The sequence below is a fragment of the Micropterus dolomieu genome, linkage group LG21 (genome assembly GCF_021292245.1).
Source record: "Micropterus dolomieu isolate WLL.071019.BEF.003 ecotype Adirondacks linkage group LG21, ASM2129224v1, whole genome shotgun sequence".
Taxonomy (NCBI): domain Eukaryota; kingdom Metazoa; phylum Chordata; class Actinopteri; order Centrarchiformes; family Centrarchidae; genus Micropterus; species Micropterus dolomieu.
Window position 1 is genome coordinate 9,124,610 of NC_060170.1, and position 14,694 is coordinate 9,139,303.

At 41.9% G+C, this 14,694-nt stretch overlaps 1 protein-coding gene across 1 annotated transcript in view; it reads right to left on the reverse strand.

Annotated features, from left to right (window-relative positions):
• Positions 1 to 3,623: 3,623 nt before the first annotated feature.
• Positions 3,624 to 14,694, reverse strand: part of rusc2 (RUN and SH3 domain containing 2) — a 51,441-nt gene continuing 40,370 nt past the window's right edge. The window contains exons 13-21 of the mRNA XM_046034100.1: positions 13,794 to 14,477; positions 12,063 to 12,236; positions 10,500 to 10,576; positions 9,425 to 9,599; positions 8,941 to 9,046; positions 8,523 to 8,569; positions 7,345 to 8,422; positions 6,714 to 6,884; positions 3,624 to 6,333 (exon numbers count right to left, since the gene is read on the reverse strand). Coding sequence (XP_045890056.1) covers positions 6,126 to 6,333; positions 6,714 to 6,884; positions 7,345 to 8,422; positions 8,523 to 8,569; positions 8,941 to 9,046; positions 9,425 to 9,599; positions 10,500 to 10,576; positions 12,063 to 12,236; positions 13,794 to 14,477 — 2,720 coding nt within the window. The 3' untranslated portion in view covers positions 3,624 to 6,125. The remainder of the gene's footprint in view (positions 6,334 to 6,713; positions 6,885 to 7,344; positions 8,423 to 8,522; positions 8,570 to 8,940; positions 9,047 to 9,424; positions 9,600 to 10,499; positions 10,577 to 12,062; positions 12,237 to 13,793; positions 14,478 to 14,694) is intronic.

Genomic DNA, 14,694 nt, shown 5'->3' on the forward strand with positions numbered 1-14,694 from the left:
CACTATCAGAGCAACCTGGGCTCTCATAACACCTGAGCAGTGCCACAGACTGATCGACTCCATGCCACGCCGCATTGCTGCAGTAATTCAGGCAAAAGCAGCCCCAACTAAGTATTGAGTGCTGTACATGCTCATACTTTTCAATTGGCCAACATTTCTAAAAATCCTTTTTTTGTATTGGTCTTAAGTAATATTCTAATTTTCGTGGAGATACTGAATTTGGGATTTTCATTAGTTGTCAGTTTTAATCAGCATAATTAAATGAAATAAACACTTGAAATATATCAGTCTGTATGTAATGAATGAATATAATATCCAAGTTTCACTTTTTGAATGGAATTACTGAAATAAATCAACTTTTTTATGGTATTCTAATTATATGACCAGCACCTGTAAATGTAAATGTATGAATTCATTTTACAGTCATTTATCACTTTTTAAATAATCTACGGTTCACTAACATTTTTTCTATCTACAATTTCTATGCAGTGTTTTTACATTCTATAATGAATGAATGGATATGTGAATTTGGATGTATGTTTCTGAACATTTGCATTAGTTTGCAGACTTAAACCAACAGATTTTGGCTTTACTGTTGTTGGTAGACTACAGAAGCAGGAGCTTATGAGTAAAGCCCATGCTTCCCCGATTAAACCGGAACAAAATGTTATAAAAGACCCAGCAGATGCAATTTGTCTAAGCTTGCGTTGAAATACTGCTGAGCTCATGTATTTTGTGAGCTTATCCAACTCTCCTTTTACAGTAACTTAAAACCTTGGCAAACCTAAGTACATGAGAGATTGGGCATCTCTGTTGATGTTGTTTTGTATACATAACATACAAAAAAGGAGATGAAAAGGGGTCATCAAAAAGGCAAGCGGGGGTTGAATGCCTCCCTCAAGTCAAAATTGTTTGTAAAAGGAAAAGGATGTATTTTCAAGATTTTGCTCAGGATTTAAACCTGTGGCTTTCAGATGATGAGCAGAGTGATTTCCAGGACCTCGAGGTAACGACTGCCACATTTGAGAACTTAAAAGGCTAAGTGTCACCCATTCACCCTTTAATCCTCCTGTAAAGGATTCGATTTCACACTTTGGCACAGTCTACCACGAATGTCAAAAGTCTTTGCTCAAACTTCAAGTGCAGGAGAAGAATCCAAGAAGGAAGTCCTAGGAAGAAAGAGGAAATCAATAAAACAAATGTGACGGAGTTCACATGCAGTGGAACAAAGGACTGTCTGTATATCATCTCTTTGACGTCAAGATGAGGCAAGTCTGCAGTTTCAAATATTGCAGCACTTTTCTAAAGCATTGGCATGGTAAAATAACTTCCCCATATTGCCAAATCATTCAGCTCAGTGAGGCAGGCCACTGAATTATGGGAAGTGCAACCCACCGTGTGGATTTCCATAGAAAATATGTCTTTGCTATTCAGGAGTATCTCATTTAGATCCTTGTGATAATTGTATTAAAGACAATAAACCAGAACCTGTGTGGGAGAAAACTGAGGGAGATAAGGCAGGCCTGGATGTGTTTCTACAAGGAGTTGTACATTACCTTATTACGACATTACCGCAGTATGTGGCATCCATTTCTTGTTAAAGATGTTTAACGGGTTGGATAGATGCAGGGAAATCATGGTTGGTTACCTGCTAATGGCGGCCAAATGTTCAACACTTAGACTTGTCCCTCTAAGTATCTGTAAAGTTACAAAGAACAATTGTTGACAGTATATTAAAGGTTCAGTGGGTAATATTTAGAAGGATAAATGCAATATAAAATCCATAACTTTTTCAGTAGTGTATAAAGACCTTACATAATGAACCTTACAAATGTTTTTATTACCTTAGAATGAGCCATTTCTATCTACATACACCGTCCTCTAACATGGACGTCGGCATGTTGCGCTGCCATGTTTCTACAGTAGCCCGAGCGGACAAAAGTCTCTACATAATTTTGTCACTACGTTGAATACATACGAAGAAGAAGAAACAAAATAATGTTAGTGGTTTATTAGAAATAAGAAAAGAAGAGAAATTTGGACAAATGGAGGCCCACGCGTATTATTTAGCACAAGAGCCAACAGAGCGTGTCGGCCAGCGTAGTTCTCCTGCGCTCTTAGAAAGGGAGTGGTTAGCGGTGCCTTAACGTGATGTCAGAATAATCAGAATCTTTTTTCCTTCTTAAATCGTTATTGCAAAAACAGAAATAAAATAGCATATAAACAACACGCAGACATCTAGTTCACTCTACATGGATTATAACCATGTCACAAATGACATGTGATTTTGCACTAATCAAAGTTCTGTATACTTCTTTATGTCCCATGTACACTTTATTTCTCTTTTTGCTCTGTTTGATTTGAGGAAGAAAAAAACATTCTTCTTCTTCCGTCATTTGTAGCACAACATGGCGACGTCCGTGTAAGATGACCCTCTGTGTATGTAGATAGAAATGGCTCATTCTAAAGTAATAAAAACATATGGGTTCATTATGTAAGGTCTTTATACACCACTGAAAACATAGTTATCTATATTGCATTTCTGTTAATAGATCCTCCTTAATATAACACACTGGAGCTTTGAGTAAGACATGATTTATTTATCAGGGTAATGTTGAATCTAATGTCAAGTCAACATGATCCTCTTAGGCTCTGACCTGTGTTAATAGGATGTGTTTTAGACCTTAAAACACTATAGCTTGACTGGAAAGACAGTTTATATAGGAGAAAGAAAATATTTCACTATTGACATTGTGTGCCTGCACTGTTTTAATCTGGCACTGTAAGATTGAAAGAGCCTGAATATTGCAATTGGTTGATCTCAAACTTGATTTATCTTGTCTTTTGAATATCAGCGCCATCTAAAGGCTGAAGTGCATCCTGCTCACCAGTGAACATACTGTACATAGTACGATGATGATATATGGTATACAAAGTACATCATGTTTTCTTTCATTTATCGACCTCTGGCCTGCAGTACCAGTTCAGATACTGGATCTTTCAGGGAAGACAGTTCACACCTTTCTGTATATCAAATGTTAGTTAGACCTCACCCTATCTTTTGAGGATCAAAAAGGCTGTAAAGATTTGTAGTTTTGTCTTTCATGGAGAACGGTCGCTGTGCTAAATTAAGGAAGAAATTATTAAAACATTTTTGAAACATAAACCACAAAGTCCATGTGCGTACTTTGTAGCAAGTATTTTCTTCTCACTTGTTGTCTGCATTGGTTTGGTTTTCATTCAGATCCTCTTGCTCTTTTACTGATCAGGAGGACTGTTGTGAGGAATTTTGGTTTATTAAGAAGGTAACTGAATTATGTATATTACATGGGAGCTAATCTGTAAACTTTAATAGGAATTGGCACTAACAAACAAGTTGGTTATTTAGTCAGGTCACGCAATAACTAGTGGCCTAGAAAAGAACAAATCTGACCAATGAAACGATTGCATTTAGACACATTTTTAGCAAAAGTTAAAACGTTTGGAACTGGTTTCTATAGACGTGTAGTCCACAGCCCCAAACTACAAACCTTTCATTTCTGCAGTGTCTCATAATCAAAAGTCTCTGGGTGGAGAACCACTTCAACATTGAACTATATAAAGGACAAAAGACACAGGAGCCATTTGCGTTTGTGATCACATGAGCACTTTGTTATTTAACATCCATAGTAGTTTGATAATGTCATACATATACATCATATAGCCTGGACACAGAGAGAAGAGCAGTGTCACTGATGCTGAAGGTATTTACAGGCAGGAGGAGGCAGCCAGGGAGAGAGAAAGCAGATAAACAGTCTTGCAAACTTGTCACTCCTACAAGTGTAGCATTTTAAAGCACAACATTTAAGCTAACCGAATGCCAAACCAAAAGTGACTCTGTCTTTGCCTCTTGCCCCTGAGCCCCATGTCTCTCTGGTTTTATCACTACTATGTTTTTATTTCTGTCTGCCACATGTGAACTCTTAACAGGATGTCAATGAACAGCAAACTACCTGGAGGACCGGAAATGACACCACTCATTATACTTTCCACTATGACTTCACGGTCATTATGGTCGTTAGCGCTGAAACTGAAGCTTACACCTGCGTCCTGTATTCAACATAAAATGCATTAACAAATCAGTAATAGCATTCATACATATATAGCTCTATGGCAGAAATGAATCACTGAAGGATTTAAATATATTTACAGTTCAATGAAAATGAAGTGTTTAAAAATGTCTTTGCTGAAATTAAATGACTGTACAAACTGTACAATAATGCAACAAAAAGAACGTGAAAATGGCAAAATTATCACTATGTAAGTTTTTCAAAAACTACACAAGCATTCATTTATTTAATAAATGTACATAGACTTTTACCATTTTATAATGTGTAATATTTGGATTGGGCATCTGTATATGCTCAACATGTATCCAGGTATATAGCCGCAAATCTTAGTTCTTTATCAACTCATTTTGAACCTAAGGCCACATTTTACACCTGACAGGCAGCATGTACTGTACATACTAACACAGGAATGCCCACAAAGCCACCGTCACAAACCAATGTGTTGGGGTTTCCCTTTAAGCATCAAAAAATATCATCTCTATGTCGTCTCTATTTTCTTTGAAGTTAAAAAGAATCTCTGTAGACATAAATCTGGGGAAAATGTCAAGTTAGACACGTCATAGCATATACAAAATATACTGCCAGGACAAATATTCACTAGCCTTGAAGTGTCCAACAGGGCAATTCTCCCTTTTCCCCCTCAGGCGTTTTAAGGCATAGATAAGATCATTTACCCCTTTCTAAATGCAACACATTAAGAATTAGCAATAATTTAGCCAGCTAACAGTTTCCAGGCTGGATCCCCAACACATTCAAAAAAGGCCTCCGCACACTCCACAGCTTTGCTTTCATTGGACATCCTTCCCTGTTTTCTGGCAACCGCCCATTTAGATGCTTCCCCCAGATAACGGAACTGGTCAATAAATAAATGGAACTCACCACATGTGTAAGTCATGTATGCATTTTCAGTACATACCAATAGATCAAAATGCACCGCTCAGACTGTAGCCGCTGTGTCTTCTTCAAGAAAGTGTCCTTTAATGACAGATAAAGGAGGGAACCGAGGTGCAGGGTTCGGCGGGAACACATGTGAAACTGGTTTGTTGGGGGGAAAAGAACATGTTTGCAGGGTTGCATGCACTTATACAATGTTAACCACTGATTCATCCCAGCTGTGGTGGGGTCTTGTGAGGCAAAGGGGAGGCTTTGACGAGGAGTGATCAAATAAGAAGACGGGGAATGGAAAGATTCCTCTTTGCTTTTCTTTCACCTGGGTCAAACAGCCATCCAAACTCCTGTGTGTGTTTTCTACTCTTCTAATAACAATATGCTGACTCACACCTCTGCCACTGGAGCAGACATGGATCAATAAGTTGACTCTTTTTTTTTTGCCTTTACACCACCCACTTTAAATCTTACCAAAAAAAAAAGCAAGGATTCACTGTTTTCTATTTCTATGTATAATTAAAATCGGCACCAAATAAGCAACAGGACATCAAACCGACCCAGCGTTAGACTGAGGGCAATAACTGAGCACTGTGTTCAAAAGTGTGGCACAGCTAGGTGAATGTACTGACGGTACAGCAAAGTGCAGCTAGGCATGGTATATAATCACACTGGGAAGTTTACCAACCATGAGTAACCCCTCCTTGTTTTATGGAAAGGTGGATGATATACTGTATCGACTGGACAGTCATAATTAAGCTAGTAGCACAGCTGCACGCAGAGAAAGAAGCGGTTTGTTGGAGTGTCTTTGGGTTTGTTTCTTGTCTGGTCTTTTGGTTTTTGGATGTATGCATGCATACTTGTCTGGATGTACCCTCAAAGTGGATGTGAGTTTGTGTTGGAGCCTGCATGCTTCCCTTGCATGTGTCTGTACATCCTCTTCATAATGATCGTGTTTGTTACAATGTTTTTATTTATTTTTTTCGGGAATCACCCCCAGTGTACAGTTATCTCCAACAGCAGCCATCAACAGGTTTTTGTTTTCAGTAGGTATGTGGCAGGAATAACCTCTGTCTCCAAAGCATTTTGCCTTCAACAGCTTGCATGAATTCGTCTTGGGGCAGCGTTGGCTCAGCGCCGCCCGAGTCCAGTGGCCTCCTGGCTGTCCTCCATGCTTTTGAGGGTAACATAGATGATGGGAACCAAGCCCTGCGTGGAGCCCAGTGAGCAGAACAGCCAGTCTGGATCCGCCTTGCTCAGGACCCGCAGGATATCGCCCTTGTTGAAGCTCAGCTGGCCGGGCTCGGTGGCTATGTGATGGCACAGTGCTCGTACTTCACTGAGGAATGACAGAGGACACGGAGAAAAGGTGATTCAATTAGGTAAGTAAAATGGACAGAAAATTACTGGCAAATTTAACACTCTTTCACACAAAAGTCAACATGCCATTCTGATGAAAAATGTCCTTTAAATTACATGGTGTGCTACGCATTTTCAGTTCGGTCCATCTGTTTCTTAAACATGAATATTTCTCTCAAATCATATTAGCTCTCATTTGTGTTTGACCATATACATGATTTGTGCTCTTATGATCTACCAAGCCTTTTATTTAATGAAAAGTCTCATAGCTCTCGTTGGGAGAATAAACACTGGACGAACTGGAGTATAATCCCATGGCGTTTTCTGACAGAACAGGACACGTGTGTAGTATTTGCTTACCACGGAGACTGTGTTTTGGCTTCAGTTGGTTGGGTTGACCTTAGTGGAGGTGTTGTTTGGGTGTGAGTGGGTGTGATTGGAGGCTCTGCCTTCTTCCCACTCCCTGCTCCAATAGTCTGAGCTACAAGGTCAAGAACAGACCTATCCAGAGAAAGCCAACCTGATGGTGGCCTTCGAAAGAAAAACACAGTGTGAAAAAATCTGAAATGTATTGTACTGTACTGTGAGAGCTAAAGCAAGTTTTGGTAAAAAGGTTGACATTTGTTAAACTTTAAAGATAAGGCTGATCGTATTTTTGTTCCTGGCAACAAATCCAACAAAACAACATCCTAATAGTCTGTAGTTTGTAGCAAATGGATGACCAAACAGGAAGTGCATTTGCTGGGGACTATTTTCAGCTGCGGATTTATAAGAGCTAGTAAATATTTACAGCACTAGGACTGCGTGTTTGTTCATGGTAATGAAGACACTGCCAGAGTCAGCCAGGGTAAGAATGTAGCTCACTTTTAATAGTTTTGGGACAAGAGTGGAGCTCTATGGCTCAGAGGAATAAGATATATCAGGCTTTGGATGGGATTTGTTGACAATAAGAAAAACATAAAATATCATCAGACTTATCCTTTTAGCTTACCTGATCGTTTGAGTTTTTGCCCTCTGCTCAGCTCCCTCCACCCTCGAAGGAGTACCAACACTAGATCCAAAGAGCCTGCCCCAGCGCAGACTCTGTCCCTGAGAGGGGCTTTCCTCTTGGGCTGCAGCTTGGGCTCCAGTCCCTGTAACCTTCAGTGGTTTGGGCTCCTTCTCCTGGTTGACAACAGAATCTGGCGGGCTGCCCATCCATGAAGGCCTTCCCCTGGATCCAGCTGACTCTGCACTAGAGCTACTGCTGCTTTTCCTGCTTCGATGCCCCTCCCCTTCTTGGACTGACTCTGCCCCCTCCACCACTCCCTCCCTGGTAGGCGGTAGCTGGCCCTGTCGTCTCTCTGATGACTTCTTCCTCTTCTCAGTCTTGACAAACTTTGACCCCTCTGTGGATTGGTCAATGTATACCTGGGAGGACTGCATGAGCTGGTACCACCAACCCGCCTGTCTATCTTGCCGCTGACGCCCCTCGTCTGCCATATCTTTTTCTTTTTCCTTCCCCCTGTCCTTCTCTTGTCCATATTCACCTTCTCCTTGGCTCTCTTGTCCTACACCTTTCACTCTTTGACCACCCATTCCCCTCTCCTTCCAGAGATTGGCAAACCCTACTTCCGTCATTGCTGGTCTACTTACAGGCCCGGATGTCATGCTCTCAGCTGTCGCCCCCTCTTTCTTTAACCTTGAATTCCCCCCTGCTCCCTCTCTCCTCGACCCGACCCCTTCCATCCTCGGCCATGTTCCCTCTCGTCTCAGCACCGCCCTCTCTTTCTTCACCTCTGCACTTGAGTCTCTGACCATTTCGCTCACAGTGGTGCTCCATCCTCTCATGAGCTGGAAGGTGGATCGAGTTGACTGGTTTACACTCTGGCCTGCAGAGCACAGCTGCTCCTTGCGACGGAGATGCTCCTGGCCCTTTTGGAGGAGATGCGGTTCAAAAAGCAGGTCCAGGTCGAAGGGGAGGAGCGACAGCGGCTGCAGCAGGAGGAGGAGCTCCTCAAAGAGTGGCTGACATGCCCCCTGCGACAGGGGAAGGAAACCCCACAGGTTGTAGTGTGCTGCTATAATATCTGAGGAAAGTGAAACAGAACAAGAAGAATATCAGATTCAGAAGAAGCAAAACTTTATACACATATCGAATAACTATCTGGGTTACCAACTGAGTCTTACCTTCATGTGTGTAGAGGTGATTGAACCAGAATTCCAAAGATTTTAGGCTGAAATATAAGGACAATAAACATAAATGCACCATCGCTCTCCTACAGGAGAAATTTAGACAACGACCAAGACTAAAATTCAGGACAGTAGAATAACCTCTTCTTAAACCATAATAAGCTGACATGACTAAATCACCCAAAATGAATCAGTCAAAAAATTAGAATGGGTGTGAGCCTACTATCTGTAAGAATATGCGTATGTACTTATTAGACACGGAAATCACCCCAGTTTTATTTAGGGATAATCACTTCATCATGTGACACATTGATCCACCCACTTTAAAGATCCTGACCCCTAGGATGAGAACCACAGCTGTAAAGATTAGGTGGATGAATGACAGTAAAAACCAGGATGAAGCGAAATAACTTACTTGAGCAGGCCGAAGATGAAGGCGTTGAGTCTCATTCTGTGGCTTGTGAGCTCGGAGTACTGGCTCACCTTTGAGAACAGGCTGTGGAGGACACGTGTGGACGGGCCTGACCGTGACAAACAAGGAAATACGTTACCCACGAGCGCCTCCTTGTTCTCTGACATGTTACCTCATATGGTTGCTGTCATTGTACATGGAAGCCTACAAGAAGTGTCTCCTCTGGATTTTACAGGTTGTGATGTTATTTAAAAGCGCATTAAGCATGAAGCTGGTACTTCTTACTGTTTCATCAACTTTGTGATGAAACTGCTCCTCAGTGTAATGACCACTGGTCCTAATTCGTAGCAGTAAGTAGTCAATTACTGATAATACAACGGATCTTAAGGAATCCGTTTCAGTAAAAGTGGTCCAAACTAAAATGTCACCAATGTGCTTTAGACATACAGTACACATAACAGTTTGTGACAAATACCACGGTTCTCACCCAGCTGCGTGGAGGCCTCCACCAGGCTCCAGGGCTGACAACGCCGCTGTCCGATGATCAGGTCCAGTACGTAGGCCTTCAGACCGTCCTGCAGAACCTCATGCAGGGCCGGACACAGGTACTTCAGAATGAGGTGACCCACATTGGGACTCACCCAGCTGTTCCCCAGCTTAGCCTGGCAGGGTTGTGGAAAAATTTTAGCGGATAGAGGAAATGAAAGTAAAACAAATCAGGGAATTAGGTGGGAAGACGGGATCAAAAGTAAAGAATGATGCAAAACCTCCGGTCCATTATCGGGAAATCTGCTTTTGTCTGCACTATTTTTTTTTTTTTACTTTGTGAGTATATCCTACTAAAATAAACAGAAAGTAAACATATTATCCGTTTTCCCAAGCCTTCAATCAGTGAATGATTCAAGGCTGTATTTACCTGCTCTTTTGTTCTCTGGATTAGACTGAAGCCTAGTTTATTATTAATCTGTATTTTATCTGCTCTGTGTAAATACCCACATTACCCACAGTGAGTGCCAAAAATTCAGTTTCCTGACTAAAGCCACTGAAGAAAGCAAAAGTCACACATTTGTGGTGGTGGTTCCACCATATGTGCTGTATTATTAATAAAATAATGGTGAAGACCAATACTTCAAACAAACTTAGGACATATGAGCCCTAAACATGACGTGCCTAACACTAAGCTTGAGTCCACAACACAGCGGAGGAAGGCAAAAATACTTTTAAGAATGAAGATTGAATGAAGATCTTATACGCTAACTTAATCACTGTTGCATTGAACTGAACTAAGACAAATGGTAATGTAAAAAAAAAACAGATGGGGCCATCTGAGTGTGAAACTAACGTAATTTACCAACTGAAAGGTTTTATGGTCTTTTGTACTTTACTACACTGCAGTGGTATTAGTAAATTGTTGTTCAAAAGCTAGTGTAGGCTCAACAGTTTGCTATGTGAGCTTTAATCAGCCAGTAGAATCAGCCACCCCTTTAATCTTCAGAAGAATGGTGTGTTAGCAGTAAATCAGTTACTAGCGGTCTCAATCTGATCCACTGAAAAACTCCCACCTTTACATCTGGGTCTCGACTGGTGCCGAAGTGTGCGACAATCAGATCCACTGCTGTGTTCACGGCTTTCACCAAACCTGACGGAAGGAAAGAGTAAAGAAAGAGTTTTTTTCCTGTTTAACATTCTACTAAATCCATTTGGTTTATTGTTTTAACAGAGAGTCATTGAGATCCAAATCTAGTCTTTGTGCTTGCAATTTGCATGAGTTCAATGTTTGATCTACTAAGGCAGCAAGTAGTTGTGCAATGAACAGCTGGGGCAGCCTTCTAGGGATTTGTCTCCCATCAGCAATCTCAAAACAAGATAAAATGTACCGATGTCAAAATCTAAATTAAGTAACAAACATTTACAAAGGCTACAACTCCTACTGACTGAGCAAAAAGGATTTAGCTTTACTTATAAAATTAGTAAAGTACATGTATGTTAGTTAAACAGGTCTCTGAGACAATGTATCTAAAATAAAAGCGGAATCTGGCTTAGTGTCCTGCTCAAGTACACCCCAATTTGAAGATGCTGGTCCATACAGAGAGGTGAACCTGGACGATCACGGTGAACAATGATCTCCCTGCTTATTATACAACACTCTGTCGCCCTCAAGAGGCCTCGAGTAAAACTCCTCACTGTCAAGTAGCTTTTAAGCACCTTTCAACAGCATCATTTCCCTCCCTATTCTCCTTGACAACACTGCATCCTCAGGAAATGTGATTCTCTAAACGGTAATCTGAGATCGTTATTTGATTCTGGGCAGTGCTTACAGTACAAACCAGCGTATTCCTCTACTGACAGCTTGTCATGACTTGTATTTATTAGTACAAAGTAATAAGACATACAGTATGCAACAGATGTGTTATTCTGTTAGAAAGGTCTGAATGAAGCATCCAGATGTGGAAAGAAAAACTGACAACACCAGAAAGGCTACACAGCCTGCTACTTTTAATTATAACTCTGTATTTAGTCACATTGGGACAATGTCTCTTTATTACCTGTTATCATGTGTCCAAAATTTCATACTTAGGTCACGTCATAAAAAGTTATCTATTTTCATAACAAGTGAGCAACTCCTTCAGCTTTGCAAGGCCACAAGATGTGGCTGAAAGGCTCAAAAACACCAAGTAAGGTGATGTGATGAGATTTCTTTTAGTAAAATATCTATTTATCTAGCTCTGTTTTTGACTACTACAGGTGTCAGCTACATGGCATTGTCTAAATATCAATATCAGTACAAAATTTCCATAAAAGGTCCTGATACTGATACTATCTACAACCAGTTCTTCCAAATTAATGCTGCACTGCTGTACCAATCTAGATGCACTTGAAACCGGTTTTCTGCACATCTGCATATATTAACATTATTAAGTTCCAGAGTTCCTTAAAATGTTCCTGGAAAAGTTAATGCGGTCAAAACGAGAAATACAGACAGCAGTAAATGAATGCAATAAGCTCCAAGGAAAAAAGCCCACAGACATTTTGTAATTTAGCAATAAAATATTTAGACTTCCTTCTGATTCCCACTGTCACTGTCTATCATGCCCACACACACACACACACACACACATCCATACCTCTCTTCTGTGTCAGGTCCACAGAGATGTGGGACTGTGTGGAAGAGCATGAGGATGAGGAAGTTGAAGCGTCGGGGGAGAGGCAGAACTCCTCGGGAGGCTTCTCTGTCAGGGAGAAGTAGTCTGGCAGGAAGTCGCTGTAGCTGTGCTGCAGCTTAGCTGACTGGCCCACTGCTGAGACACACACACACACACACACACACAGATGATCAGAAACGCGTACAGTATAAACACACACTACCATTTTTAAAAGTAAGAGAAGCTTTTAGGGATCCTTAAGTATGCAACTGTAGGCCAGACTTTGAGTAACATCTTTATGGATCTCTAACATATTTGTTCAGAAGAACCCTGCGTCAATATTATTTTAGTGACTTTTCCCTCAGATCCTGCATTCTTTGGATCTTGAACTCCTACCTACTGGTACTTTAAGAATCCAAGTCTACTTTTCAAATATCCCCATAATCTTGTGTTCCAACACTGTCAGTAAAATTATGAGCACCATTTAACCGTCCCAGCGTGTGGCCAGAGAGGGCTGAAGGGAAATCGAACACGTTCCGTCTTGCAGGTCGTGGTCCCCCGCCCCTTCGGGGTTCCAGGTTACCAGAGTGGGGGCATGATGCCGAGACCCTCTCCACTCCCAGAGGGTTTCGACGACGGTACTCCCTCCATTTGAGAGCCTGGGGAGAGAGGTGGTGTGCTGTTGTGGAGGGGAGGGTTATGACCAAGGGTTTTGTGGTTGGTTCAGGGTTGAAGGATGGATTATTCAGTGGATGAATAAAAGAAGATTATGGGGGAAAAGCAGATGGAAAAGGTGAAGGGAGGACAGGAGAAGATTTAAGTACATGCATGGCGGGAGAGAAGAAAGAAAGAGAAAAAGACAACAGTAAGAATGTACAAGAGCTTAGCTTCTTTTAAAGAGTATATCAACACTGAATTACACAGAACTTAATAACTTAAACATAAGTGAAACACTGGGCAGCCAACTGTTGTTGTCTCAAAGAGACTGTGAACATAACATTCTATCACATTGGGCTGTGACAGTTTGCCTAACCTTAGAACAGTAGTTTCAATTGACTAAATAAAGTTTTAGTTCCTTTTAATGTAAACCTGTAGAGTGATTCTATCTGACTAATATAAAGCCAATGTAAAGTCAGTGACAAAGAAGAACAACAAGAAAACAGGAAAGATGACCACAGTCATAAAGTGGAAAGAAAAAGAAGCGGGTACAGTAGCAAACCCAGCGGCAAAAGTATATTGGAACTTATGTCATATTTTCACCAAGCAAAGCAGACACAATATACTTGATGTTCAAGTGGTTAAAGTGCGGAAAACAACCTTTTTTAACAACAGTGACTTCATGTTTTGCATTTTTTTAATTCATCTTTAGGAATGACAAATGAAGACATAAATTGACAACTTACATTTCAAAGTTTGGGGACTTCCACCCAAACAGAGGCTTGTGTGTTGTATCTGTGTGACCCCTGCCTTTATGTGTATACAGAGGAAAACATCCAGCAAACTTCAAAGTATGTTGACACTTGTTGTGTTTTTAAATTATCCTACGATCAAGCCATGTACCTAATATAGGCTCATCTTAACTATATTGTTGCTGCCCGTTTATACAAGTGCCTGAAGTTTGCTTTTGTTTCAACCTTTTTTTTCATTTTTTATTCAGGAGCACAGAATTTTTTAAATTCTTTACGGACACACTAGAATTATTTCGGAACCTACCATTATGTGTCCTGGCTCCGGGTCCTTTGCTTGCCTCCATGTGATTTCCAGAGTCCAGACAGCCCAGCGGGCTCAGTGTGTCACTGTGGAGTGCTGGTAAACTGGCCAGAGCTCCACGATGGAAACAGTGTCCCTGCACCGCCGGCAGCACTGGCGGCACTGTCCCTCTCTTCACCCCCAGGGATGGAGGTGGAGGGGTAGACGATAAGGGCACTGAACCCCCTCCCTGCTTCCCTGTGGGTGGGGTGTGCAGGGGGCCGAGGCCTGCTGAAAGCGGGCAGGAGAGGCTGTGTGGTGGCTGAGGGCTTGGGGTGCAGGTGGAGCAGCTCCCAGAGCTGGGCGCCCCCTGCAGCCGAACTGGAGAGTAGCTCCCAAGAGGTGAAGGACGAACTGAGCCGGGAGGAGGGCCTGCTGCAGCCAGAGTCCCCTGGTACCTGTGCACATTTTCAGCTGGATCTTCACTGTCCTCCCCCACCTGACCTCCAGAGTCAGAACCAGAGCTGGAGCGGGCCTGCATCCCCGAGACGTAGCCTGTGAGCAGGGGCAGTAGAGGCTTGGGCTGCGGGGGTTTGGAGGCGAACTGGTGGTGGAAGGTGAAGGGCTGAATGGGGAGGGTGGTGGGCCGCTGGTCCTTTCTGTAGCGGACCACCGCCGGGCTGCTGTCTGAGGAACTCGAGAGACCACCTGGATGAGCCCAATAGAGACAGGAGCCATTGAGAAAAGGTGGAGGGGTCACCAAGTAATGGGGAAAAAAAGAACTGGTTAGTTTTTGTACAATACAGTAACATCCTTTGCTATGACAGCAATAAAAGAAATATGTATAGAGGTATGACAGATAGAGGCGATCAAGACTGCAACTCGTCATTATCATAATATTAGAAATACCTCTCAGTATACAACA